General features: G+C 40.1%; 1 protein-coding gene across 3 annotated transcripts in view; it reads right to left on the reverse strand.

The window, feature by feature from the left end:
* Positions 1 to 9,978: 9,978 nt before the first annotated feature.
* Positions 9,979 to 27,669, reverse strand: part of eftud2 (elongation factor Tu GTP binding domain containing 2) — a 64,744-nt gene continuing 47,053 nt past the window's right edge. For all 3 annotated transcript variants that reach the window (XM_034189828.1, XM_034189827.1, XM_034189826.1), the window contains 9 exons: positions 26,371 to 26,453; positions 26,018 to 26,104; positions 23,906 to 24,032; positions 22,729 to 22,816; positions 22,492 to 22,610; positions 22,111 to 22,205; positions 21,825 to 21,978; positions 10,351 to 10,458; positions 9,979 to 10,255 (listed from right to left, as the gene is read on the reverse strand). In XM_034189828.1, coding sequence (XP_034045719.1) covers positions 10,160 to 10,255; positions 10,351 to 10,458; positions 21,825 to 21,978; positions 22,111 to 22,205; positions 22,492 to 22,610; positions 22,729 to 22,816; positions 23,906 to 24,032; positions 26,018 to 26,104; positions 26,371 to 26,453 — 957 coding nt within the window. In that variant the 3' untranslated portion in view covers positions 9,979 to 10,159. The remainder of the gene's footprint in view (positions 10,256 to 10,350; positions 10,459 to 21,824; positions 21,979 to 22,110; positions 22,206 to 22,491; positions 22,611 to 22,728; positions 22,817 to 23,905; positions 24,033 to 26,017; positions 26,105 to 26,370; positions 26,454 to 27,669) is intronic.

Raw genomic sequence — 27,669 nt, forward strand, 5'->3', positions numbered from 1 at the left:
TACCAAAGTGGATGGAACTGCAACATGAAGGTAGATTACTGCTGGAGTGTGATGACAGATGTCCTTATGCAGTTCATAAGAGATCAGCTACAAAAAGAACATTTGGGACTGGACCTATGCTGTGCACAGATAGACGGACACAAGAACAGACTGATATGCACAAAGCCTTCGCAATACCCAACGGCCATATTTTGGCCTTGAGTAAATGACAAAAGTATCTTAATTAAAACTGTGCTACAAAATAATTAGTTCAGAATAGCTCAAGGATTCTTAATGAGATTGTCTCCTATTGTATCATTTTATTGTGATATTCCTCTTGGTTAACGTTAGTATAAATGCAGTGTTACTGCACTGTGCCTTGTGTCCTTCGTTTCCTTTCTCTAAGATTCCTCATTACAATATGGAAATGTTAGATTTTCACCAGCATTCAAAGCAACCCATTTTTAAATGTGTTGCAACTGTCAAACATAAAACCCACTGAATGCTCTTTATATAAGGAATACAAAATAAAGGTGACCCTAAAACCCCTAAAGAATTTCAAAGCATTAAAAATTAAAGCTGTAGTGTGCACGACTTACAGTTTATTAGCAGAAACGAAACGCAGCCCAGCGATAGTTCTACTAGAATACTCACAATTCATTTTCTCACAATCAGCTAAATTGCTGTAGCCATGAACATAATCCTAACAGGTCTTATGGTTAATAATCACCATAAACCAATAGGACACAGGCACATCCTTTAAAAGCTTCAATGTATCACTCACCTCTTGCTGCTTTTCAGTTCTCCACCTGATGCTCCTTCCACCACCCCTCCACCACCAGTTGCTCCCCATCTACTGTGGGGGATGGGCTCCGCCCCCTGCCTCCATTGAAGGATTCAGGAGTCTCTGCTCATTCCACTGCCACAACGGGGACTGAGGCCAAACCAACTCACCTATGTAAGAAATCGTTTTCTATCTATCTATTTTTATCAGCTGATTGCCTCAAATAAGAGAAATCCCAAAGTGCTCTTTGACACAATCACCTCTATTGTGTCACCTGCTGCTGCTGTAACTCCTGTTCTTCCTAAAACAAGTAGTGATGAGTTCCTTAATTTCTTCATTGACAAAGTCAGAGTCATAAAAGATAGTTTGCTGCTCTCATTGCCCTCTTGTTGTGATTCCCGGTATTTGGGACCTCCCACTCAATGCTGGACCTCTTTTAAGCTTGTTACAATTGAGGACATTCTATCTGTCATCAAGATAATGAAACCAACCTCTGGTATTTTGGATGTAGTTCCTTTTAGATTGTTTATGAATGTTTTTGACTCTATTGGGCCTTGTATTGTTAAAATTTTCAATATGTCTTTGTCGACTGGTGTGTTTCCTTGTTCTTTTAAACATGCTGTTGTGGAACCATGGCTAAAGAACGCAGGATTGGACTCTATGGAACTGAAGAACTTTAGGCCAATATCAAAGACCCCCTTTTTGGCTAAAGTCTTGGAAAAGGTGGTCTGTGTCCAACTTAAATCATTTTTGCAGACTAACAACATCTATGACACATTTCAGTCCGGGTACCGTGAGTTTCATTCCACTGAAACTGCCCTGTTGAAGGTGGCTAGTGACATTATGATGGCCGCTGATAGTGGTACATGTTCTGTGCTGGTTTTATTGGATCTGTCATCTGCATTCGATACCGTTGACCATGGCATTTTGATTAATAGATTGCGGGATACGGTTGGCATGTCAGGTTCTGTATTAGAGTGGTTTAGCTCTTACTTGGTTGGTAGAACTTTTAGTGTTTCTGTGAACAATGTGACGTCTGAATCTGCTGATCTTTTGTGGGGTGTCCCGCAGGGCTCAGTCCTGGGTCCGATTTTGTTCCTGCTGTATATCCTTCCTCTTGGTAAGCTGATCCAGCAGTTCTGCAATGTGTCCTACCATTTGTATGCCGATGACTTGCAGCTGTACTGTTCTTTTAAGACAACTGAAGCACAGAAAATTTGTTCTCTCATTAGTTGTCTCACTAAAATTACAGAATGGCTTACTGAAAACAGCCTGCAGTTGAATTCTAATAAGACTGAGACATTGATTGTAGCTCCAGACAGTGCTATGTCTGTCATTAAGAATCACCTTGGTAATCTGAGCAGCTCTGTTAAAGGCAGCCTGTGTAACCTGGGTGTCATTTTGGATGGAGGGATGTCTTTGGAACATCACACCAGGCAGCTCGTTAAGAACTGTTTTTTCCAAATTCGAAACATTTCCAAATTACGCAAAATGGTGGCTAGAGATGATTGTGCATGCATTTGTTTCTTCACGACTTGATTATTGTAATAGTCTCTTTACATGCCTCAGTAAGAAAGAGCTGGCCCACCTGCAGGTAGTGCAAAATTCTGCTGCACGACTTCTTACCCGCGCCCACAGGAGAATGCATATTACTCCTGTCCTCAAGTCTTTACATTGGCTCCCTGTTTTTTACAGGATAAATTACAAAATCCTCGTGCTGACCTTTAGAGCTCTACATGGACAGGCACCGGAATACATTAAGGACCTGATCCAGCCTTATGTTTCCAGCAGGAGTTTGAGGTCTTCCAATCAGAACCTGCTGATGGCTCCCCGAACTTGTTTTAAAACTCGAGGGGACAGATCTTTTAAAGCTGTGGCACCTCGCCTCTGGAATGAGCTTCCCTGTTCTCTTCGCTCACTGGATTCTGTGGATGTTTTTAGACAGCAACTAAAGACACATTTTTTTAAACTGGCATTTTAGTGTCAATTTATTTTATTGTTCTATATTTGTATGTGTTGTTTTTATTGTCTATTTATATCGTGTGAAGCACTTTGTGACCTTGGTCTGTGAAAAGTGCTATATAAAGAAAGCTTACTTACTTACTTACTTTAACCTGATGAGTCCAATGGTAGAAATGGAATACAGCAGTCTGAGCATGACTGTGTAATTACCTGTAGCAATGACTTGCCATGTTTGCATGAGCATAGATTTATCATACCTATATGGGAGCAGGACCCGTCACTGAGGCCGCCATGTTGCACTGCCATCTTGATACAGTAGCCAAAAAGTGGCATACTTATCATGTTGTTGAAAGTTTGCAGCATGACTGGAAGACTGAAGGAAAAAAGCAAGAGCAACCAATGGTTGCTCCCCTATATACTGTCTACTGGTTGCTAGCGTTAGGACTAACAAGTTTGAGATGCCTTTTTTGTGAAATTGAGCATAATAAATTTAGCTTATCACAAGCAAAGGCAAGACAACATGAATCCCAGTGTACAAAGATGCAAAAAAAAAAAAGAAAAAAGAAAAAAGAAGGGAATCAAAATCAGAACTGGCGATGGCATAATGCAATCTGCAACCTCACCAGTAGAGGACACTAAATCCTACACACTCTAGTTTAAAGAGGTCACTGTATACGCTCTGTCAGGAAGCTAATATTGGACACCAGTGTCTTAAAAACAGATTTTAAAGTCTGTAGTTAAAAACAGCTTTCAAATCCTCATGTGTGTCAAAAATACTGCATTTTCAAGTTTCTGAAAAACAATAGTTTTTTTGTTGCTTGCCATGCCCCTCTCACTTCAAAACAAAAAATTGCCCTGTCCTTCTCCCACAGTCTATGTAGGCGTTTCTCACACTGAGTGGATACCGTCTCAGTGGGCCTGTCTCACAGTAAGCAGGAGTCCACATAGCGACATCAGTGACATATGGAACAGAATCTAAAATGAGCCACATCCGATTTAAATTCGCCCTTATGTGGGCATGCAGACATGTAGAACTTTGATGATGTTTAATATGAAAGTCAGCAATATTTAAGTGTTAAAAAGTAGATTCAGACTGTTCATGATATGACCCCTTTAAAGTGCATTTGAAGGACAGCTGAAGTGATGGAACATTGCTTCTCTGACCGTGATGATTATCAGAGTACAGTGGCCCACAAAGCTTGACCTTGTGCACGTTTGGTGACGTCAACCTGTTAGTTGGAAAACCAAGTGACCGTTTCTCCAGAGGAAATGAGTGTATTACACCAGATCCTCCGATGGCTGACGCCTGCTTTTCCATACAATTAAACAAGACTAATATCGACAAATCGGTGGAAATGATTACAATCATTCCAGTGTACTTCAGTTCCATTGTGTCACTGTGTGAAGGCCCACGTCTGGTGTCAATCTCCTGGTGTGGAAAACCTGAGCCAAGACATTTAGTTCCTGTGGCTAATTGAAACAGCTGCGTTGAGTTTGCAGTTTGATTGTTCTAATGTGATTTCTAATGGCAAACTCCTGATCCTTCTCGCTGCACTTACAGCGCATGACAGAGTGTGATTTTATGGGTCCCACAACCATGGGCAGTTGACCTAATCAGCTAATTAGCAAAATTAGCCAAGCTAACTTTGTCATTAGCAGATTAGCTCGTCAGCTAACTTTGAAAACCATTAGTGGACCAGTTTAGTGCCACTAAATTTAGTTCTGCTAACTTTAAGTCCACTCGCATTTCTATAAAAATGAAGTTTAACTGCCAAAAATAAAATATTTTATACCATAAAGTTATACGTTTGCTCTTACTGGAAGTTAGAAACTAATTGAGGAAAACAGACACATCGCTAGGGTTGCCAACCGTCCCTTGAAAAACGGAATCGTCCCTTATTTGGAAATAAAAGTGTGCGTTCCGTATTGACCTGAAACGGGACGCAGTTTGTCCCGTATTTCTGTGAGAATCAAAAAGTCTGTAAAATGTCAATGGAATTGACTTGCGCTTTATTTGGAAACTTACGGTAAATTTGATCCCAGCCTCTCTCCTGCTCTTCACCAATGAGCTGACAGACACGAGTTGACGATACAGAATCACTCTTATGTCATTGGTTGAGGGACATCTGCTCGCAAGAAGATCCCGGACGAGAATCATGAGCCGACGACGGTCGTCGGACGACCATAACAAATCAGCATGGCTGATACCGACACAGACACCGACACTGGCACTGCAGATACGCCTACGAACAGCAATGTCTGTAACGTTGTTACTCCTCCTCGAAAAAAAGAAAGCAAAAATACATGGGAAAAGGAAAATGTCTGGGTGGAAAAGGTGCGCGACAAGTATTGTAAGTATTGTTTACTTTTTCAGACTTTCACTGTTACATTGTTTTGGATGATATTTTTTTTGTTAATTTATACACTTTTAAGTTAAGCAATAACACGACAGAGAAAGATTTATTTTTAAAGAATTTGTTTTTTATATTTTGAAGCAGGACAGGATGCTCATACTGAAATTGTGAGTGAAAAATAAATTGCTAAATAATAATTTGTTTTCTGCATGTTCATATCATAACAAATGCATGTGTGCATCTACTTAAATTCAGGGTCAAGTCAATAGTCAAACGGTTAAAAATCGTTTCACACACACGCTGGGAAGGGTGAAGGCGATGGTCAGTTGGCCGGTCCATGGAAATAGAGACTGGAATGGACGTCACGTGACTAGCAGCGTGCTGCACGGCGGCCGTTACTGAGGGTGGAGAGAGACCTTGATCCTGTTAAACAGAAGCGATATGAGGAGAAAAAAGTCAGCCAGTGCTTCACCATCAACTGCACGAACCACAAAAATAAATTCTCCAATACTAAAATGAACTGTACAAGAGCCTTAATGTAATTATGTAAAACAAATGTCTATTTTAAAGTCGTTATGCTGCAATTTAATGTCAATATACTGAGACTATAACTCAACGCCATAAGTTCTTTTCATTAAGCTGCGTTCACATGCGGAAACAAAATTTTTTAAATATATTTATGTCTATACATATACTTGCAGCTGTTGTTTAATATGATATGTACATGTGGTCACAGGAGGCATTTAAATTTTAACAGTGTGGTTGGAGGGGATGGAGGAGGTACTTTTTACCCTGACTGAGGGTCAAAAGTCATAAATTCTGAATGGCTTTATATCTACTTGGAATAAAATGTTAGTAAAAATCATATATATGTTGTCATTAAAAGACTAGCAGTAATATTACAGTGGAAAAGGCAGCAGGATAAATGAGCGCAATGGCAAGACATACTTCAGATTAATATTTTAATACATAAGGATTTTTTATCCAGACATGTATGGGTTCGTTAGGCCTTTTAATTAGCATGAATACAACTTACAAGCGTCATTTATAAAAATCCATCGAGAATTATGACGACAGGAAAAAAAAATCACAGTAAGTGAACAGAATGGAATATTTTCCACAAATTTCCACACTTTACATAAAACATTTTTTTCTATCTAGACATGTATGGGTTCATTAGAAAGAGCAATTAAAGGGCTTTAAAACAAGCCTACTTTTATTAAAATATGTTAACAAATAGCGACAAAGTGAGAAAAGCAGCACAGTTTGTTGTAATTTCCCCAGATTTCTGCATTTTACATAAAAGTTTTTTTTTTCACCCACACATGCATAGGTGCATTGGAAAGAGCTTTCAAAGGGCTTTGAAACAAGCCTACATTTATTAAAATCCATTAAGAAATAGTGACGCTAGTGCAAAAAAAGCTGTCAGTTTATTATTGATGAGCTGCACATTTCCACCCTTAGTAATGGCGCCTTCCTGTCCTGAGTGACGCTAATAGATAGAGGCGCGCACGTCCATTCCAGTCTATATTTCCATGGGCCGCTCAGCCCTGCCAGTGAGGTGTCCCTTATTTATTTTCAGAGAGTTGGCAACCCTACACATCGCACAGAGGAGCAGATTAAATGCATTAATCAGACTATTAAAATTATTTCTCATTTTTATTTCTTAATTTTTTGTTTAATTTCACTTCTTTGTTTTATTATTTATGTACACCGTGATTATCTAATCTTAGCACGCTAGACCTTTCTGGGAACCACCAGGTTTACAATTTGGCGTATTAAAATTTGAGCTCTTTTGGTCTGTTTTCCCAGGTTTTACAGACAAAAACAAGGGGAAAAAAGCAAAAGCTAAATTCATATAATAAAAGATAGTGTTAGCAATAGCTTCAGCTAAATGTTTTAGCAGTTAGTTGGTTCAGCGATTTAACAGCTAACTTTTCAGTTAGCAGCTTAGGTATTTAGTCGTGGGGGTTTGCGTGGTCACAGGCGTGACTTTAGCTGACCTCATACAAGGCTACACTGTGCAACGGGAAGATGGAATCTCACTGAAGCAAATACAATGTTCCGCGGTAAGAGAAGAAAGTGCATGAAGTCAAACATGACCAGCAGACTCTGAGGAGTCATGACATTGTTTGCAGGATGACTCAACAGTCATCGTCAACACACCGCCTGTAGACTGATTAGTGATGTAACCGACCCGTTCCGTAGTGGACACTGGAAATACGAAAGTACTCAAGTGGCCTAAAGCAGGCCAGCTTTGAGAAGAGGTCCTCTCATGATGTTAGCAAGAAGAGACGTGCATGCTTGAGTCACAGAGAAGATGCAGACAGGACAAGATGGCGAGATAAGAACAGAGGACACGTGACAAAGGTGAATATGAAGCAGATGAGACCAGATGGACTTGGCGAGGAGGAGCAGAGGAAGCCTGGAACAGGGCAGAGTGTGGCTCCTTGTCTATATATAGCACAGGGGCCACAGATTGGAACAAACGCCCTGGGCTTAGCGTTCAGTCCGACTGGAACAGCTGCCATCCGTTGTAGCTCCTGAAGCCATGCACGATCCCTACTCAAGCCAGCCTAATGCGGGAGTGACGGCTCTGTGATGTGAGAACATGTTATTTGGAGTGTACATGAACTTGATTTGATATTTTTGAATGGGATATGTTGCTGTTGCAGTGTTAATTTAAAATGGTAAAGTTCACAGTCTTACGCAGAAAACGCTCTCGATATTCTTTAGGCTAAAGTTAAAACCAAGCACTGGCCACCACATAGCCTTTGGAAGATTATTAAATTCAGGCCGTCAGGGTCGGCAAGGCCTTCTGCGCTGCCCTAAATATAGTACGGATTACAAAATTTGCTTTAAAAATGTATTTTCTTTCATGCTACATGTATTTATTTATTTATTGTAGTAATCAACTCAGTTCTACTCTTTCTAAGCTGTGCTTCCTCCAGATCAGCTCATATCGATGAGTTTTGTTTTTACCAATCAAATTTCCCGCTGCTGAGGCCTTCAGAATTTTAAGAGAATCCCTGTGCTGTCAAAACAAGTGGGGGTGATGTTATCAACTGTCATGTTCTTTAAACCACTGTTGATCTGATTTTATATATATATATATAAATAAAATATAAAAACACACAATTATGATAAAAAAAAAAGGAAAAAAATTAAAGTCAAATCTGGGGACCATGTGGTTATCTAATGGTTTGTAGTTGCACAAATGTTTATAATAGAGCTACAACAATTCAACTATTAATCAACAAATATTTTCATAATCGATTGTTTTGAGTCTTTTTTAAAAATTCAAATTCTCTCAAGTCTGACAGCATGCGCTTTGCCGCATCCACACCACAGGACGACCTTGAGTCCTGGATAGCAACCAACCAGGCAAGACCCAAACCCACACATATTAAATATAGTTCATTCTCTGTGCAAATTTGGTTTGCAGTTCTCAGCCACCAAACCCTCCTCAAACACTTCAGATCCCTTATTTATGTTGTAGACTGTCATTCAATTCCATCCCCAAATGATAGCCGGAGCTATTCCGTTACACGCCTAAGCTTTTCCACTCTCACTCAGACATTGAAGACTCTGCTAACAGTCTTTACATTCACAGAAAGTCCTTCTGGTTCACCCCCTGTAGCATCCGCAAAGGCCACAGCATCCCTCATCACCGCATACCCCCGTCTGCTCAAATTAAAACACAGTCCCTGATCTTAGTGGACAGGATTGGCATTCAGTCCAAATGTCAAAGCAACTGGAGACATTGTTGACCGTCTGTCCCTGTTCCTACCTTCCTCATCTGCAGCACCTCCAGGACTTTTCAGGAAACTGTCAGCAATGACTGACTGAACTGTTCAGACAGCGGATTCTTCTGTCGATGTGACCAAAGTCAAACATCACGTCTTAAAGATCAAATGTACTGAAACACTTTTGTTTTTTCTTTTTCCTGGCTGAATTGTCAGCACTGCATGGTTAATTTTATACAGCCCATAAGTCACAAGGAATGGAGCTTTTTACTAAGCAAAATTATCACAAAACATTAAAAAAAAAAAAAAAAAAAAAAAAAAAAAAAAAAAAAAAAAAAACAATTTCGATCAGTTGTGTGGTTTCCATTTAGTCTTAAAAGTTTTTATTTTCTTTAAGTTTGTCAATCATTACTGCTTTTCAACAAATGCTAATACTGCAAATTCAAAGATAGTTGAAAAAATGGCAAAAAGAAGTAACTGAGCGTGATCAAAATAGTCATCCTCTATACTTGCAAACACGTTAAATACATGATCTCCCAAAATTATTTTCATGTTTTCATGGTGTGACATTCCAAATGATTGTTTGCAGGGATGTTTGATATATAAACACAATCTTCCAGTTTGGACAAACAAACTGAACCATTATCTGTAAATAACACAATCACACAGTATGGCCTCAAAAATGTTGGCCAGTGACATACTTGAACATTATTCCACTTAATGAGAAGCGATTCATACTTTACTTGTTAAGGTCCAGAGAGAACATGTTTAGTTTTTTGTTTAAGTAAGTTTCAGGTTTGTCAGCATCTTCGCATAATCACTCATTTTCATGAATCTTTCTAAATGGGTTGTCAGATCGAGCTGTGCGTACTTTTTTAATGTTCCTTTTCTTTTAAATTAGCCTGTGTGCAGCAGTTTGTAATCAGGAATTATAATAAACTGGTTTTCAGAAACATTCCTGACAGCAACCATTTATGTGACTCATGTTCAGAAAACAGATGTATGAACTGTGGTGGCGCTGCACATTTAAATGCCACTTTAGTTCAACCTGGTGAAGGTGACCTTTGCTCTGTTCTGCCTCCTGCCATCCTAAGACCTGCACATCAATCACAGCCCACACACATCCACTCAAAACAGACCTGGAACAAGGCAACAGAGTACACCACCCTTTATTTTAATACTTTTTTTATCCAAATTACCTTATTCTACATACAGAGGGATATTTGTACATATTAAAAAAAAAAGCAAAAAGCTGACTCCTCCCATACGTCTCCCGTTATTACCGCTGTGTGTCTGAGAGTCTGTGCAGATCCTTAATAATCACGGTGTCAGCTTTACAAGGGGTAGTTCAGCACCACGTCCTGTTTCGCCAGCTCCAACAACATAGGATCGTCGAAGAACTTGCTGATACTCACGTCCTCGCTCAAACCCTGCCGCGCAACAAACATAAAATATCAACCGTGATTTAAAAAAAAAAAATTGATTATTTATAAAGCACTATATGACGAGCAGACCTAAACCTCACCTTGCGCCTGCGGGTTTTGATCATGAACTCTCTGGCCAGGTGGGGGGCGGGCTGAGGCTCAAGAGGCCTGATCACAATACTTTTATCCAGCGGGTCACCAGGCACGATCTGTACAGAAACGGAAGAACGAGGTGAGAAAATTACAGAATAAACAGAAGAGCTCTGTGACATCATAAAGATAAGACTAGCTGAGCGGACAATTCCAATAGTGGCTTCATACTTAAATAAACAAGAATCATCAGGAGATGACATATGTCATATATCCCCCTGGTCCCCACAAACCAGTAATAAAGTGCCAGATGATCACTCAAGTACACTTTAATGATGAATATGAATGAAAGCGGTGAATGAAGTGGCTTTTGAGATATCGCACTAAGTGAAAATGGATAGATGAGCGGGCATGGCGATCGCTACAGTGCATCTGGAAAGTATTTTTTTTTTTTTTTTTTTTTTTTAATATTTATTTCATTCATTTAAAAGAAAAACAGAAAAGCAAAAAACAAAAGCACCACAATACCAGAATGAAAAGGAGCAGAAAGAAGAACAAGTCTTATGATTTCTGCCCCTTTTAACAATACAATCTTTCAATATACAGCATCATAGTCAACATTATTTAACAGATTGCATTTCTTTAACTTGTCACATACCACTGACCCATTTCATAATTATGACCATTAATTAATAGATTACATCACTGACAGGTTACATTTAAACTTAAGACACTCCAAACATTATTAACAGTTTACTTTTTTTTTTTTTTTTTTTGACTTTCTTGCAGCCCACTGACTTACTTCATAGTTTCATACTTACTTAATACATCTAATTTAATATGTTTTTTAAATAATTTAAGCGACCTTAATTCTTTAATTTCTTTATTAAGATTGTTCCATAATTTGACACCATTTACTGCAATACTCCTTTCCTTTACTTTGGTTCTAAATCTTGGTTTTTTAAAGACTTCTATTCCTTTCAATTTATAACTACTTACTCTTTTTTCAAACATATTTTGAATGTTTGTTGGTAAAGTATTTTTATTAACTTGGTACATCGTTTGTAATATTTTCAAATCAACTAAATCATGAAATTTAAGTACCCTATACTTAATAAACAATGGATTAGATGAATCTCTAAAACCACTGTTACTAATCACTTTTAAAGCTCTTTTCTGCAAAATAAATAAAGGTTGTATATAGGCTGTATATGTTGATCCCCAGATTTCTACACAGTAAGTTAAATATGGGACAATCAATGAATTGTACAATGTTAATAAACCATAACTATTTAATGAATATTTTACTTTATGCAAAACAGCAATGGCTTTCGCTATTTTTCCTTTTATGTAATTTATGTGTGACTTCCATGTAAGATCTTCATCAATCATGACTCCTAAAAATTTCATTTCTTTTACCCTTTGTATATCCATTCCATCTATTTGTAATGACACATTTTCTTTCGCTCTATCATTAAACAATATGAAATTTGTCTTATTAATATTTAGTGACAATCTGTTTATATCAAACCAATGTTTAACTTTTTCCAACTCTGTATTTATCACTTGTGCTACTTCCTGTATATCTGATCCAGAGTAAAACAGCGTTGTATCATCAGCAAATAAAATGCTGCCAAGCACATGGGATACATTCACAAAATCATTGATATACAAAATAAACAGTTTGGGTCCAAGTACCGATCCTTGTGGTACTCCATAAATAATGTTACACAATTCTGATTTGGTATTATTTATCTGAACAAACTGTTTTCTATTTTCTAAGTAGCTTTTTACCCACTGATGTATTCACAGTGCTTCACTTTTTACACATTTGATGTTAAAGCCTTATTTCAAAATGAATCATTTTTTTTCCTCAAAATTCTACACACAATACCCCATAACGACAATGTGAAAAAAAGTTTTTGAGATTTTTTCAAATTTATTAAAAATAAAATGTAACACAATGCTAAAATACCCTCGGCCATATCAGCATGTAACTTCTAATAGCGTCTGCAGGAGAGCGCACGTGTGCACATACTTGAGCCTTTGAAAAGGCCGGAAGTCACCTTTGACCGAGTGTGATGCACGTGCACGCCGAGGTCCGCGAGATGTCTTGTAAATCATGCCAGAGGTATTATCAGGTTACAAAAAAACGCATTTTCAGTTTTACAAGCGGTTTTTTTCTTGCTAGCTTTTACGTAATACATGAGAAACATGTTAGATTTACCCAGAAAGGCAGTGGTGACAAAGCGGATTCCGCCATGTGTGATGAGGGTCATTGTCCTGCTGAAAGATGAACGCTGGTGCATGCTGATGTCCGCAAGATGTCTTGTAAATCACTCCAGAGGTGTAATCAGTTTACAAAACAAAACAGCGCTTTCAGTTTTAAATGTGTTTAATTTCTCACTAGCTTTTACATAATATATGCAAAACATTCAATTTAAACAGAAACGCAGTGGTTTCATCAGCCAGTGAAGTCATGGTGCCTCTCTACTCTGACTGGCTGTAACCCCCCCACCCCCCAAAAAGCAGATTTGCATGATTCATGAGTAGAATTTTGAGCGAAAAATGTATTTACTTCATTTTGGAATAAGGCTGTAAAATAAAGTGTGGAAAAAGTGAAGCGCTGCAAATACTTTCCAGATGAACTGTACATCCCCTCGTATGAAATATACTCAACAAAAATATAAACGCAACACTTTTGGTTTTGCTCCCATTTTGTATGAGATGAACTCAAAGATCTAAAACTTTTTACACATACACAATATCACCATTTCCCTCAAATATTGTTCACAAACCAGTCTAGATCTGTGATAGTGAGCACTTCTCCTTTGCTGAGATAATCCATCCCACCTCACAGGTGTGCCATACCAAGATGCTGATTAGACACCATGATTAGTGCACAGGTGTGCCTCAGACTGCCCACAATAAAAGGCCATTCTGAAAGGTGCAGTTTTGTTTTATTGGGAGGGGATACCAGTCAGTATCTGGTGTGACCACCATTTGCCTCATGCAGTGCAACACATCTCCTTTGCATCATCCTTGAAGAGAACACCTCTCCAACGTGCCAAACGCCAGCGAATGTGAGCATTTGCCCACTCAAGTCGGTTACGACGACGAACTGGAGTCAGGTCGAGACCCCAATGAGGACGACGAGCATGCAGATGAGCTTCCCTGAGACGGTTTCTGACAGTTTGTGCAGAAATTCTTTGGTTATGCAAACCGATTGTTTCAGCAGCTGTCCGAGTGGCTGGTCTCAGACGATCTTGGAGGTGAACATGCTGGATGTGGAGGTCCTGGGCTGGTGTGGTTACACGTGGTCTGCAGTTGTGAGGCTGGTTGGATGTACTGCCAAATTCTCTGAAACACCTTTGGAGACAGCTTATGGTAGAGAAATGAACATTCAATACACAAGCAACAGCTCTGGTTGACATTCCTGCTGTCAGCATGCCAATTGCACGCTCCCTCAAATCTTGCGACATCTGTGGCATTGTGCTGTGTGATAAAACTGCACCTTTCAGAGTGGCCTTTTATTGTGGGCAGTCTAAGGCACACCTGTGCACTAATCATGGTGTCTAATCAGCATCTTGGTATGGCACACCTGTGAGGTGGGATGGATTATCTCAGCAAAGGAGAAGTGCTCACTATCACAGATTTAGACTGGTTTGTGAACAATATTTGAGGGAAATGGTGATATTGTGTATGTGGAAAAAGTTTTAGATCTTTGAGTTCATCTCATACAAAATGGGAGCAAAACCAAAAGTGTTGCATTTATATTTTTGTTGAGTGCATGAGGGAATAATAAATACAGTATCATCAATTTCAGATTATGACCAACATGCCACAAAAGTGCAGTGAGTGTGCTGAGTATAAAGAACTCAATTTTATTTATATAGCACATTTACAACAACAGCAGCTGCCCAAAGTGCTTCACAGTAAAAACAATATCAAAAACCATACCACCAAAACAGAGCATTAAAATTCCAAAATATACGAAAACACATAAAACCAGACACACACAGCTTAAATTGTATTAAAAGCCAAAGCATAAAAATGAGTCTTAAAAACAGATTTAAAAGACTCTAGTGATGGAGCAGCTCTGATATGCAAAGGCAAACTGTTCCAAAGTTTAGGCGCAGCCACTGAAAAAGCCCGATCACCTCGAGTTTTTAATCGAGATCTGGGCACATTTAATAAAAGCTGGCTTTCTGACCTCACTGATCTGACCGGAACATAAGGAGTCAAAACCTCAGAGAGGTATTGGGGAGCCAAACCATGTAAACACTTGAACACAAGCAGCAGGATCTTAAAATCAATCCTGAATGTGACTGGGAGCCAATGGAGCGAGGCCAACACAGGGGTGATGTGCTCTCGTTTCCTCATCCCCGTGAGCAGTCGTGCAGCAGCGTTCTGAACCTGCTGCAGACGCTTTAGAGACGACTGGTCCAGTCCACAGTAGAGTGAGTTACAATAATCTAAACGAGATGTTATAAACAAATGAATAACTCGCTCAAAATCACACGCTGGGAGGTAAGCCTTCACTTTTCTCAAAATTCTAAGTTGGTAGAAACTGGCCTTTACCACAGAATTAATTTGCTTGTCCATTTTGAAGGAGCTGTCAAAAATTACCCCCAAATTTCTGACAGAATCATGCATACAGGAAGACAAAGGACCAAGCACATCACATGAACCAGATGACCATGCAGGGCCAAAACTAACTATTTCAGTTTTATTCTCATTGAGAATTAGAAAGTTTTGAGCCAACCAAGTTTTCACTTCCTGCAGACAATTTACCAAAATAGTAAGAGAATTTGATGGGAGCTTAAGTGGCAGATAGATTTGCAGGTCATCAGCATAAAAATGAAAGGCCAAGTTGTATTTTCTGAATATGGTGCCAAGTGGCAGCATATACAGTGAAAAAAGAGCAGGACCCAAAACAGAGCCTTGTGGAACACCATAATTTAAGGGTGCTGAGCTGGACTGGTGTGGCCCAAGGTGCACAGAGAAACTACGGTCTCTAAGATAAGATCTAAGCCACTCCAGTGCTGTGCCTTTAAAACCTGCATAATACTCCAGATGGGACAGTAAAATACAGTGATCAACCGTGTCAAAGGCTGCAGTCAAATCCAGCAAAACTAAAATCCCAGAGCAACCAGAGTCAACAATTAAAAGGAGATCATTAAAAACCTTCAACAGTGCTGTTTCAGTACTACGAAGGGATGTGAAGCCAGACTGGAATTTTTCAAAAATGCCATTAGAATCTAGATGTTTTAAAATGATTTACTAAATCCATTCTTCTCCAGCATGAGTTCACAGCATGACCTTCACAAAATGATTTATTCATTGTCATGATATTTTAAACATTCTCCATAAATGTAGAGTGGCGAGGACTCAAGGAATGAGTGAAGGCTGGTTTCTCACTGCACATGGATGATTTCCAGAACAATTAGGACCTTCTTGAGATCAATTTTTCTCCAAAGGAAGAGATACAAAATGAATCATTACCAGAATTTGGGGCAAAGTCACTGAATGGTAGAAAGGAAAGAACCATTGTTTTTAAAAATATGTTGAGAAATGTTGGATTCTCAGAATGCAAAAGATGGAGAACCACACCCTACTTTTTGTGGGTCAGGCTCAAAACTTCTCAATCACCCCTCATATGCTCTGTGCCATCAGAGGTGGATTAAAAAGTACAGACACGTATGACTCCTTCAGGCCATCTGTCCTTGTTCTTGGACAAGACCCTTCACCTGTCCCAGTCAACTCAGCTATAAATGGTCAGCTTTAGTTGGGGGGTAAACTGGGACGGATTGTCGCCATCCAGGGGGAGTCGAACACTCACTGGCTTCATGTTACAGTATCCTGGGATAAATCCTGGCCCAATGGGCCTAAGTGTCTACATAGGACTTACTCATCTCTACTGCTATGATATGAACCAACAGAAAGGACCCCAGAAGAACCTGATCGCAGCCAACAGGTGACCACTTGCTTGAATGCATCTGGACTAGGGCTGCACGATATGACCTAAAATTCATACCACGGTACAAATTGAATCCGTTCACGGTAACGGTATATATCGCAAAATAAACCTAAGTGTAAAAATTATAAATGTTTTTCCGAATGGGTCCCTTAGCAAAGGAAAATTGATAAAAAAAAAACAACAAAAAAAAAAAAAACATATAATGTAATTTTGAAAATATTTATTGTGCAGATCTCAAAACTACTGGTACAATTTGCCAGAAGGTACATCTAAGATGCAAGCCTGGATTTGATGTTTTGGTGAAAGAATTAAATACATTCATGGTCAGTGGCTGAATTTTCATCTCCTGAACACTAGATGGCACACCCGCTCTGAATACATGAAGCGCTTTCAGGACAGTCGCGTCCTCATTTACAAAACTCAGCACGACACCACCAAAACATTTTATAAAAAATACTTAATTTACTCATATTTGAAGTCAGTCTGGGTAAATTGACGTTACCTGCGGATTTTTGTCTTTCTGCTCTGGTTAAGAAAATCATTGCATTATTAAATGTGGAGCTTTCTCAAATGTTTGATTCAGGTCATGACGGAGCCTCCGCCTTCCCCCAGTGCGTCGGCTGGAATAAATAAACAACGGCTTTGCAAATATCAGCGACAGAACAGGCATCTCACAAACTTACATGAACAGCAGTGAGAGTCAGTCACTTCATCTCAGAACACCCCCTCTCCACCGCAGCAAACTGGTTCACACACACACAGCCGCTTCACAAAGGAGTTTTCCTGGATCAAAAAACTCCACTGCCATTATCGCGATTAGTTGGTGGACTCCAAATCTCTACCGTCGACCAAAATTATACCGTGTACTGGATAAACTGCCTAAACCGTGCAGGCCTAATCTGGACCCATTTCTGCTGTTTTACTGCCACAAATGAACACTGATCAGAAATTAGAGGATGAAGTGAGCATAGAGTCTCCAGCGAGCAAATGACATCGGGGAGCCACTGAGTGACTGGAACAGGAGTTTAAAAAGTGAAGTTAGTTCTGACATTTCTCTGTGAATTTCAGAAAAGCATTTCACTACAGCCCCACCAGAGGCAAGAACACTAAAGTGCGGTATCAGCTGAAACAATATTTTCTTACAGGAATAATTTTTTTTATCCAAAGTAATAACGGATGATATGAGAAGCAAAGGTAGGCTAGTTTACACCCTTTACTGCATCACTGTTTACTGAACCACTGCTCCACTACAATCGAGTTTTTCCCATCAATCAAATGTGCTTTTATTCACATTATTTTCAAATAAATGCATTTTTTAAGAAACAAAATTTGGTCTTCAGAATGTACTTTTCTAAAAAGAGGTCGTGAAAAAGTGGTTCTTCTTACAATCAGGGTGGTCACTACAGTGCTATGGTTGAGAGAGCCTAAAACGCGTTTTCATCAATTATTCTGACATTCACAAGGAATTACTTTGTCCTTTACATATGTCATTTAGAAAGTAAACCACATATGTAAATGCTAAATTTATGGACTTTTTTAGTTCAAGCATATAAAATGTAAAGAGGATTCCCCCCATAAAATGACAGTATTAATCTTTCCTAAGCTGTGTGAGCTTTGGTAACACGGCTCTGCAGAGCGCAGACACAAACATGTTAGACATGACAGCGAGTGACAGATGCTTGTGTTTATGCTCAAAACTTAATGACTCAACAGTTGACATCAAAGCTATTTAACCAGAGAGGTAGACAGGTGCACCGCTGTTCGTTCTGCTGTGCACGAGGCCGTGTTCTTACATGTTTGCAAGTGAGGAGCATCCTGTGAGAAGATGTTTACAGACAGATGGACTTTCAAACTTTTAAAGTCCTATTTTCTGGTTTACCGCCATTCAGCATCAGAGGTCTCCAAAATGGTCCAAAATGCTGCTATGAGAGTTCTGACTACGAGAAGAAATTTGATCTTATCACTCTGATTTTGACCTCCCTCCAATGGTTTCCTGGCTGTGTGAGGTCAGATCTTAAGGTTTTGTTATTAACATAGAAAATCCTTCATAGACTAATGCCATATCTGGCCAACCTAATTAAACCCTACGTACCGGCCTGTGCTCTGCATTCTCAGGGTGAAGGCCAGCATGTCTTAACCCAGCCACTACACTCTGCTATTGAGGTGGGCGCCATTACTGAGGTATTACCTAGATTTACAGAATTTGGTAGTATCTCACTAGGCATGCTGATGAAACTCATAACATCTACAAAAAGCACAACCTGCTTATTTGATTCCATACCAATAAAACCGTTTAAAGACCTGTGGCCCACTCTTGGGCCGACTGTGCTAGAAATGATTAATCTCTCATTAACCTCTGGATCTGTTCCTAAATGTTTCAAATCTGCAGTAATTAAACCATTACTTAAGAAATCTGATCTTGACCCTAGTGTATTGAAAAACTAAAGGCAGATATCAAATCTATCATTTTGCTCTAAAATTCTGGAAAAAGTGGTTTCACGGCACCTTACTGAGAATAATGCAGTCTGCTTTTAGAAAATATCATTCCACAGAGACAGCACTCACAAAAGTGGCGAGCGCTGCAATGGGTTCGGACACCACTACGGTTCTGGTGCTATTAGATCTTAGTGCTGCGTTTGATACCGTGGATCATCATATTCTACTTGACAGGCTGGAGAATCATTTTGGGATTACTGGGAGTGCCCCTGCATGGTTGACATTATACATGACCAATCGTTCTCACTGTGTTTTTAGTGACATGCAATTTGGGGTTCCACAGGGCCATCTTAGACGCTCTGCTTTATTCCTTTTATACAGCACCCCTTGGGCACATATTGCAGTGTTTTGGGGTTACCCTTCATTGCTGTGCTGATGATACTCAGTTATACATGCTGATGACAGCTGGTAATCTCATCCACATAAAATCCTCAGAAGATTGCCTTGCATCAGTGAAAAGCTGGATGTCTAGCAACTTCCTACTTTTAAACTCTGATAGGACTGAAATGATGGTTCTTGGTCCAGTGAGACATCAGCATCAATTTGACGAGCTAATGAGGTCAAATTGATGCATTAGCCCCGAGTCCTGGGCTAATGCCCAGCCCAGGACTCGTGTGTTATACATCACACTGACAAAGTGAGGAACCTTGGGGAAATTTTTGATCCTACATTGTCCTTTGACCATCACATTAGAGATATTAGGACTGCTTTCTTCCATCTGCGAAATATAGTGAAGATTCGTCCCATCCTGTCCATGGCTGATGCTAAGACTCTGATTCACATGTTTGTCTCTTCTAGATTGGACTACTGCAATGTTCTATTTTCTGGTTTACCACAGTCCAGCATTAGGGGTCTCCAACTGGCTCAAAATGCTACTCCCAGACCTTTGACCCGAAGCATAAAGTATGACTACATTACACCCAATTTGGCAGCTCTTCACTGACCTAATTAACCTTATGTACCAGCCCGGGCTTTGCGTTCTCAGGATGCAGGACTACTTTGTGCCCCTAAGGTGAATAAGAAGTCTGCAGGTCACATGCTTTTCTCTTATTGTGCCCCTGTTCTGTGAAATGATCTCCCTGCATCAATAAAACAGTCAGATTCTGTAGAGACTTTCAAGTCCAGGCTTAAGACGCATTTATTTTCATTTTCAGGGGAGGTGATGGTCTAGTGGTTAAGCGTTGGGCTTGAGACTAGACGTTCCTTGGTTCAAATCCCAGCCTGATTGGAAAATCACTAAGGGCCCTTGGGCAAGGTCCTTAATCCCCTAGTTGCGCCCGGTGTGTAGTGAGTGCCTTGTATGGCAGCACCCTGACACTGGGGTGAATGTGAAGCATTATTGTAAAACGATTTGAGCGTATGATGCAGATGGAAAACCGTAAACCAAAAACTGTATAAATGCGGTCGATTTTGCATTTACCATTTTCGTATGGCTAGCATACTGGAATAGTATGCTACTATGCTTTTTACCATTTTAATTTCATTTTATTAGGGGCCACGGCCTCAACTTGGTCAAAATTCTGGGTCTTTTAGTGACGCTTAGAGCTAGTGGCCAGTATTATTACCTTTGTATTAACGATATATATATATATATATATATATATATATATATATATATATATAGTATTAGTATTACCTTAGCATTTCTACTGTTTTTCCTTGTTGCTTAATGCTTACAAATTATACTGTATTTGTTGTATTTCTGATGCCTGATTGTTTTTTTGTTTTTTTCTGTCCGTTTGAGGTGCTGCTCCATCCAGAGATGGGTATGGTGTCTGTTTCTGCAACCATCCTGTCCAGTGCACCGGAAAAATTTCCTGTTTTTTCATTTTGTAAATTGTGTCGATAGCATGGCCCAAGCAGAGGGTCACCCCTTACAGTCTGGGCTGCTTGAGGTTTCTTTCTCAAATCATCAGAGGGAGTTTTTCCTTACCACTGTCGCCTGTGTGCTTGCTGTGGTGGTTGGTAAAGTTACACCTTACTTGTGTGAAGTGCCTTGAGTCAACTTTGTTGTGATTTGGTGCTATATAAATGAAAATAAATTGAAATTGCAGAACTACTGTGTGCTCCAAAGGTTAAAAAAAGGTCAGCAGATCACAGAGCTTTTTCCTATCATGCACTTGTTTTGTTGAACAATCTGTCTGATGAAATAAAACAGTCTGATTCTGTGGAATCGATCAAATCCACATTAAAGACACATCTGTTCTCTCTGTCCTAAGACTACTATGCACTTGTACCAAGTTGCCCTCCATCTTAAATTTATGTTCCTACTGATAGAGCTGAACTCAGTCTCCTCGTGTCTACATTATGGGACTGTTAGTGAATGATTGGGCTAGCTGCCGGCAATCACATGAGCATCCAGTCTGTTATTTGCTGCTGAGAAATACTGTTCCTGTCAGTTGTTCAATCTGGCTGATTGATTTCTGTCTCTTTGCTTGAGGTGCTGTAGAAAAGCTGCTGATTGACAATCACTGATGGTTGCAGGGGTGCCGAAAAAGGGAGAATGAGAAGGATTCTAGGGGCCCATGGTTGACAGGGGCCCAGAGTGGCCCCTAATACAATTAAAATACTGACAAAATAATATGGGGGGTGCCCAGTAAGATTTCTTTTCATGGGGCCCAAAATGCCTGGTGGCACCCCTGGTTGCAACAGATGAGTGCTAGATGTTTTACCACCAACAATCTCCTGAATGTGGCAGTGAACTTAATGAAGACTGGGCCCCATCTCTCTTTGGCATGTTGAACATCTCTCTGTTGTATGGCTGTGTGAGTCTGGGATGCTTGAGGTTTCTTCCTACAATCAAAAAACACCTGGGGGCATTTTTCCTTATCACTGTTACCCATGTGTTTGTTCTCAAGGGTTGGTTACCTTTATGAAGCACCTTGGGGCATCTTACGTTGTGATTTGGTGCTACATAAATAAACTGTACTAACTTTTTTGACGTCAGTGTATTTAACTCTGCACACATTAAAATCCAATTAAAAACAGCTTCATATATAAACATCTCACCTGCCAGTGGTGGAACACAGACAGGGCAAAGGCCTGTCCCTGTGTATGGGTGCGAAGATCTGTCTCAAATCCAAAAGAGTCTATGGCTGGAATGAAAGCCTTAATGGTGTAGAGAGGAGACCCTGGAATAGGTGCATCCTGGGTGACGTGACCCCTGTTACAGAACAAAGGTTGGGTGAAATCGCAGATCTCAAATTAGTCCATTTGTGAAGAGCTTGAAGAAATGAAAAATTTTAATTGGGAATATGTTTGTTCCTGATTATAACAGCTAAGGCGGCAAACCAACCTTCTTCGAGCCAACACTGTGTAAACAGCAGATACACAGTCAGCTGGAGCCTGAACCTCCACAAAGTAGTACGGCTCCATCAGCCTCGGAGTGGCCTGCCATAAAAACCAACAGACGTTACAGAAAGAGTACAGCTGTTCCACGCACAGCTGACTCATCAATTTACATTAACAGCGACAAGTACTGAAAGAGCCAAAGCAGAAGAGAAAAGGAGCCAAAACTGTGCAAGAGAAATGTTATCACACTACAATAAAGGGCACACTTCAGCAAAATTCCAAAATGCAATCAAGGTAATGGAACATTAAAGAAAGTGAAGATGAAAGGGAAAGTCCACAGATGCTGATGGAGGATGAGAACAACAGGACTGCGCGCTGGTCTCACCATGAGGAAAGCAGAATACACCACTCTCCTGGCTGTCGGAATGACTTGACCTCCTCCTCGGTGCAGCGGCTCCTGTGCAATGACGGCATCCAGGATCTTAAACTTTACATTCCTGATAGCTGAAGGCAGCAAAAAGGCCCATTATCATTATTAGCTAAGAAGCAACAATGAAAAATTGTGTGTAACGTTTGTTTTTTCCAACTTGTTTGGAAGTTCAAAAATATGCCGAGAACTTACGCTCATCACACAGAGGCCCCTCCCTGGTGCCCCACTGGAAGCCTTGAACAATGCTGTCTTTGACGGAGCCGAGCAGCGCTTTATCCACCTGCAAAGCAAAAGGATACAGTTTGGAGTTGTCTACAAAAAGATGGATAATATCGAATTGAGCAAACCTCCAACATTTCAGCAGCACCATAAATGAATCATTGTAAATGTATTTGATTAAACAGATGTATTGTTTTTCCACCATGTGTTATCTAAAGACCCATCGTCCCCTTTTCGATGGCCTAAACTGGAAGTCAATAGGTAATTTTCTGCAACAACGGGATTCAATCGCATGCTGCCACTGGCCAGCCAGTGTGGCATGGCAACCAACCAGATCCTATTTTATTCACACAGACTGTCAATGCACGTCACCTTTGATTTTTTTTTTTTTAATAAGCTTAGTGCCGACGCAACAATAACAGCCAGCATCTGTTATCACTCACTGTCACTGGGTTGCAGCAAAGCAAACACATTTCACCCTCCTTTGCTTCAAATATGCAACAAGTCATGATATATAGCCTTCTTACTGGCCAGTCAAGTCATCGTTCCCCCATCGTTTTTCCTCCTTATGTCTTATATTTTCCTCATAGTAACAGACCCCCATACAGGTGCGTAACCAGAGCAACAAAAGGATGGAAGCCCCTAACGCCTCCACAGTAAAGGTCTGCTTTTGCAGACATTTTCTTTAATAATAATAATGAATGTTTTTAACATTATTCCATCACTGTCCTAGTTTTACTGCTGCACTAAAGGGAATTGATGAGACCATAATAAAATCTGTTCTCTTAAATTTTTAATAAAAATGAATAAATAAACTGCTTTTTATGCCAAGATTGTGCCAGAGGGCCCCAAATTTGCTTCAATATTTCAAATCAGTCATATGACACCCCTTTCTGATGCTCTTGTATAACACCCTGCCAAGTGTGTATTTCATGTCAAGATTTATTCCACAGACCTCTGATTTCACATTCTCCAAGTGGAAAAAAGAAAAATATTTTTTGGAGTTCATTTTGCCCTTCATACAGTGTGCAGGTGTACACATTTGGAGTAGGAATTAATCCAGCACTTGAAAACAAATAAACCAACATTAAAACTGAAAAACCAAACTCCTAAGCAGCAGTGCAACATATACTGGCCAATTTTAACTCACCTCAGAAGGCAGCGTGTCATCTACAAGGATGTTTGGTCCTGTGGTGTCTGGTCCAAAGGCCCAGATGGACCGAGCAGCCAGCAGATCCCAGTCGTACTTTGTCTGGAAAAACTCTCCCAGCTTCTTCCTGCAATGGCAGCATTGGGCCACAAAGGGTTAGAACACAGACTGAGTCAGCTGTAGCATTAAGGACATTGGTTGACAGAAAGGCAAAGAGGTTAATGGCAGAAGAGGATAAGAGCGGAGGTTAATTTAACAGCGTGTTAAGTATGTCACTTCCTGGCATTGATACTCCGTGCTGGCACTGCTTTGGCCCAGATGGCCTCAGAGACAAAGGGGAAACTGAGGAGAAACAAGCCTCTGGCACAACACACACTCCAACACATTTTTCATGTTACAGGAATGAGAAGTGTCATAGGTGCACTGTTCATTTAGTGAATTAACAGATCAACAGCAAGAACAGTTTTCATGCACTAACTCAGGTTCATAGTGCACACAAGCCTGTTTAGACTATAAATGATCAGAAAACAGTGAAAAAAATATTCATTACAATTTCAGAGAGCCTAAACAGTCTTTAAATAGTTCTTCAAACCTCTGCCAACCAACCTGCCAATACAGAAAAGGACACAGAATTTCTACAAACACCTCTAGAAGATGTGTGGAGGTTAATGTGACCGCCTATCTGTGTGTACAATATAGAATCCAATGATATTTCATGCAGAGGTTCCTATGTCACAAACAGTTTACTATCCCCCCTTTTTTTTGGTAATGGCCCACTTTTGAAGATATACTGAACATATTTTTGCATTCAATCAACAGTACTCTTTTTCTAATTTTACTGTACAATGCTGCACTAATGAGACACATAAAATTATGTTTATCGTGTTATTTTGCAAAGATAAACCAAAGTAATAAAAACATTAAAGAGCAGCTTAAACTAAATGTTTTTTTTTCTCCTTAATGCACTTAAGAGCTGTTCAATAACAGGTGTCACAGACCGAACGGTCCCCCCTAAAAATCGGTCCGCCCTGCCTTCACTGCACATGCGTCATTAGGGGCGGTTCACCGATTATCATTTTGTTTCAGCTTCAAACTGCACTCCAGTCATCATCTGTCTCAGCAACAGATATCTGAAGCTTTTGTACAACAATCATTTCCACAAAAATTCAGCATTATTTCATCAGAAAAAATGGAGGAAGTGATCAGCGCACCGCAGCGCTTCTAGCTGATGCGCTCACTACACGTCCGTCATTTCAAAGCATCACCAAGTATCGCCTCATTTCTGCTTAAAGTCTTGCTGACTTTAGAATGATTTAAGAGGTTTTACCTTGTCATCTGATGGTTAATAATCCCATTAATCCATCTGATCACTTTGGGTGAAGAGACTCTGTCTCAGAGGTCCAACATGATGCATACGCAGTGGAGGCAGGGCAGACCAACAAAAATTGGATTGGGACATCCCTACAGAAGACAGGACTCACAGCTGCATTAGAAGCTGAGAAACCAGACTGTGTTTCCATCCGTGGCCAAGAAACCATCAGCCTGCTTACACAATAACCGCAATAATCCTCCATACCCAACACTGTCCCACCACAGTCGAGGCAAGTGACAGCAGGATCTTCTGCACTATGTCATCGGGTTTCCTACTTGGAGCAGTTGTATAAGAATAGACCTACTGCTGGGGAGGTAGGACATCTTCAGCACCAGGATTCTGGTGGCTGTTGGGACATCTAATATTGGTGTACAATACAGCTATCTGTGCCGGGAAAGGTACCTGCAAGAGTCATTCTCAACAGGATTTTGTGCCAGCAGTGTGTTGCTCAGTGACCAGAGCAGGTTGGCTACATGCCCCTGAATGTAGTTGATACCATGATTGCAGCATTTGATCAAATCAAGTAAAATCAATATTATCTTGTAATAGGACAAAGCCTAGAATTTGCATCGAGTTGCAATGGCATCCTAATTCATACAAAAAACAAGCAATTAGCAGAATCACTTTGGACTTCATTGATGTCCATCACATCCTGATTTAACCACTTTCCACGAATTCTGAGATAACTTCATAATTGGTATGTGGGTAGAACAGAACTGGTGTTACGTGCATTATCATACCTGTTCCATGTGATCTGTACAACTTCATTCTCTATGTCCTCAGCCAATCCTTTCTCCAAGGGCTCTGCAATCATTGTGATCTTGTTCCTGTCAATTACACATTACAGATGTCAATCAACCACACGAGGACTGGGAGAAATTGGACCAGAGGGAAAGACTGACTTAGAGATGGTTCATGTGTTCACCAAACGCCGGAGACGTTTAAGATTCCCCAAAAAATTACAACTTCCAAAATGTTTCAAGAGCAAAGGGTGGACAGGAACTAATATTAAAAAATATATATTACCAAGTTACTGTAAGACTGATGATAAATAACATTCATCATAATAACACAAATATTTCTTGTTACACACTTTTTGTTTGGTGTCTCAGCAAAGCACTTGAGAGATGACGTCTCCACAACTGTTTCACAGAAAGTTACAACTGGATCTGCAACCTGTGTGCAAAGAGCGAAAGATTCATGAATGACACCCTTGCATCAAAAGTATATACCATTTACTAAAATTAAAACAGTGGCCAAATACATTTTTGTTCAATTTCAATTTATTTTCATTTATATAGCACCAAATCACAACAAAGTTGCCTCAAGGCGCTTCACACAAGTAAGGTCTAACCTTACTAACCCCCAGCGGTGACAGTTCAGTAAAAGGTGGTGTTCACAACCTTTTACTGAACTGTGTTGTCATACATCCTCATCTTTTTATAAATCTCTGCTTAATTCAGACCATCACTTGACAACAAGCACAAATTTCAAACCCATACTCACAGCTGCACCAACCTTATACCAAATAACTAGGAATACTAGAATACCCAAAGACTAGAATCACTCAGTTTTAGCCTCATTAAATATTTTCATTGGTGTTATTGACAAAATATTTATCGCCTGATACGATATTTTTCACTTTAATGCTACAATGACACACGTCGTGTGCCCTCCCAAATCTATGCAAGTGTGGGTAGTCTTCTTTCCACTGTAGACATTAGGGGTCGCCACAGCAGATCAACCATTTCCATCTCACCATGTCTTGTGTAACTTCCTCTGTCACACCAACTGCCTACATGTCCTCCCTCAGCACATCCAGAGAATCTCAACATCTCCAGGTCTAACTCCTGTCTTTTTGTTAGGCCACGTCTCTAAGTCACACAACATAGCTGGCCTCACTACTGTCTTGTAAACTTCCCCCTTCACTCTTGCAGATATTCTTCAGTCACAAGTCACTCCTACCACCTTTCTCCACCCACTCCACCTTGCCTGCACTCTCTTCTTCACCTCTCTACTACACTCCCCAGTACTGTGGACAGCTGACCCCAAGTGTTTAAACTCATCTACTTTCACCACTTCTACTCCTTGTAACTGCACTATTCCACTGGGCTCCCTCTCATTCACACACTCAGTCTTGCGCCTACTGACTTTCATTCCCCTTCTCTCCAAAGCATATCTCCACCTCTCCAGGCTAGACTCAACTTGCTCTCTACTCTCACTACAGATTACAATGTCATCTGCAAACATCATAGTCCATGAAGACTTCTGTCTGATCTCATCCGTCAACCTGTCCATCACCGTTGCGAACAAGAAAGAACTCAGAGCTGATCCTTTGTGTAATCCCAGCTCCCCCTTGAATGGGTCTGTCATTCCTACTGTGCATCTCACC

This window comes from Thalassophryne amazonica, chromosome 16, assembly GCF_902500255.1.
Source record: "Thalassophryne amazonica chromosome 16, fThaAma1.1, whole genome shotgun sequence".
Taxonomy (NCBI): domain Eukaryota; kingdom Metazoa; phylum Chordata; class Actinopteri; order Batrachoidiformes; family Batrachoididae; genus Thalassophryne; species Thalassophryne amazonica.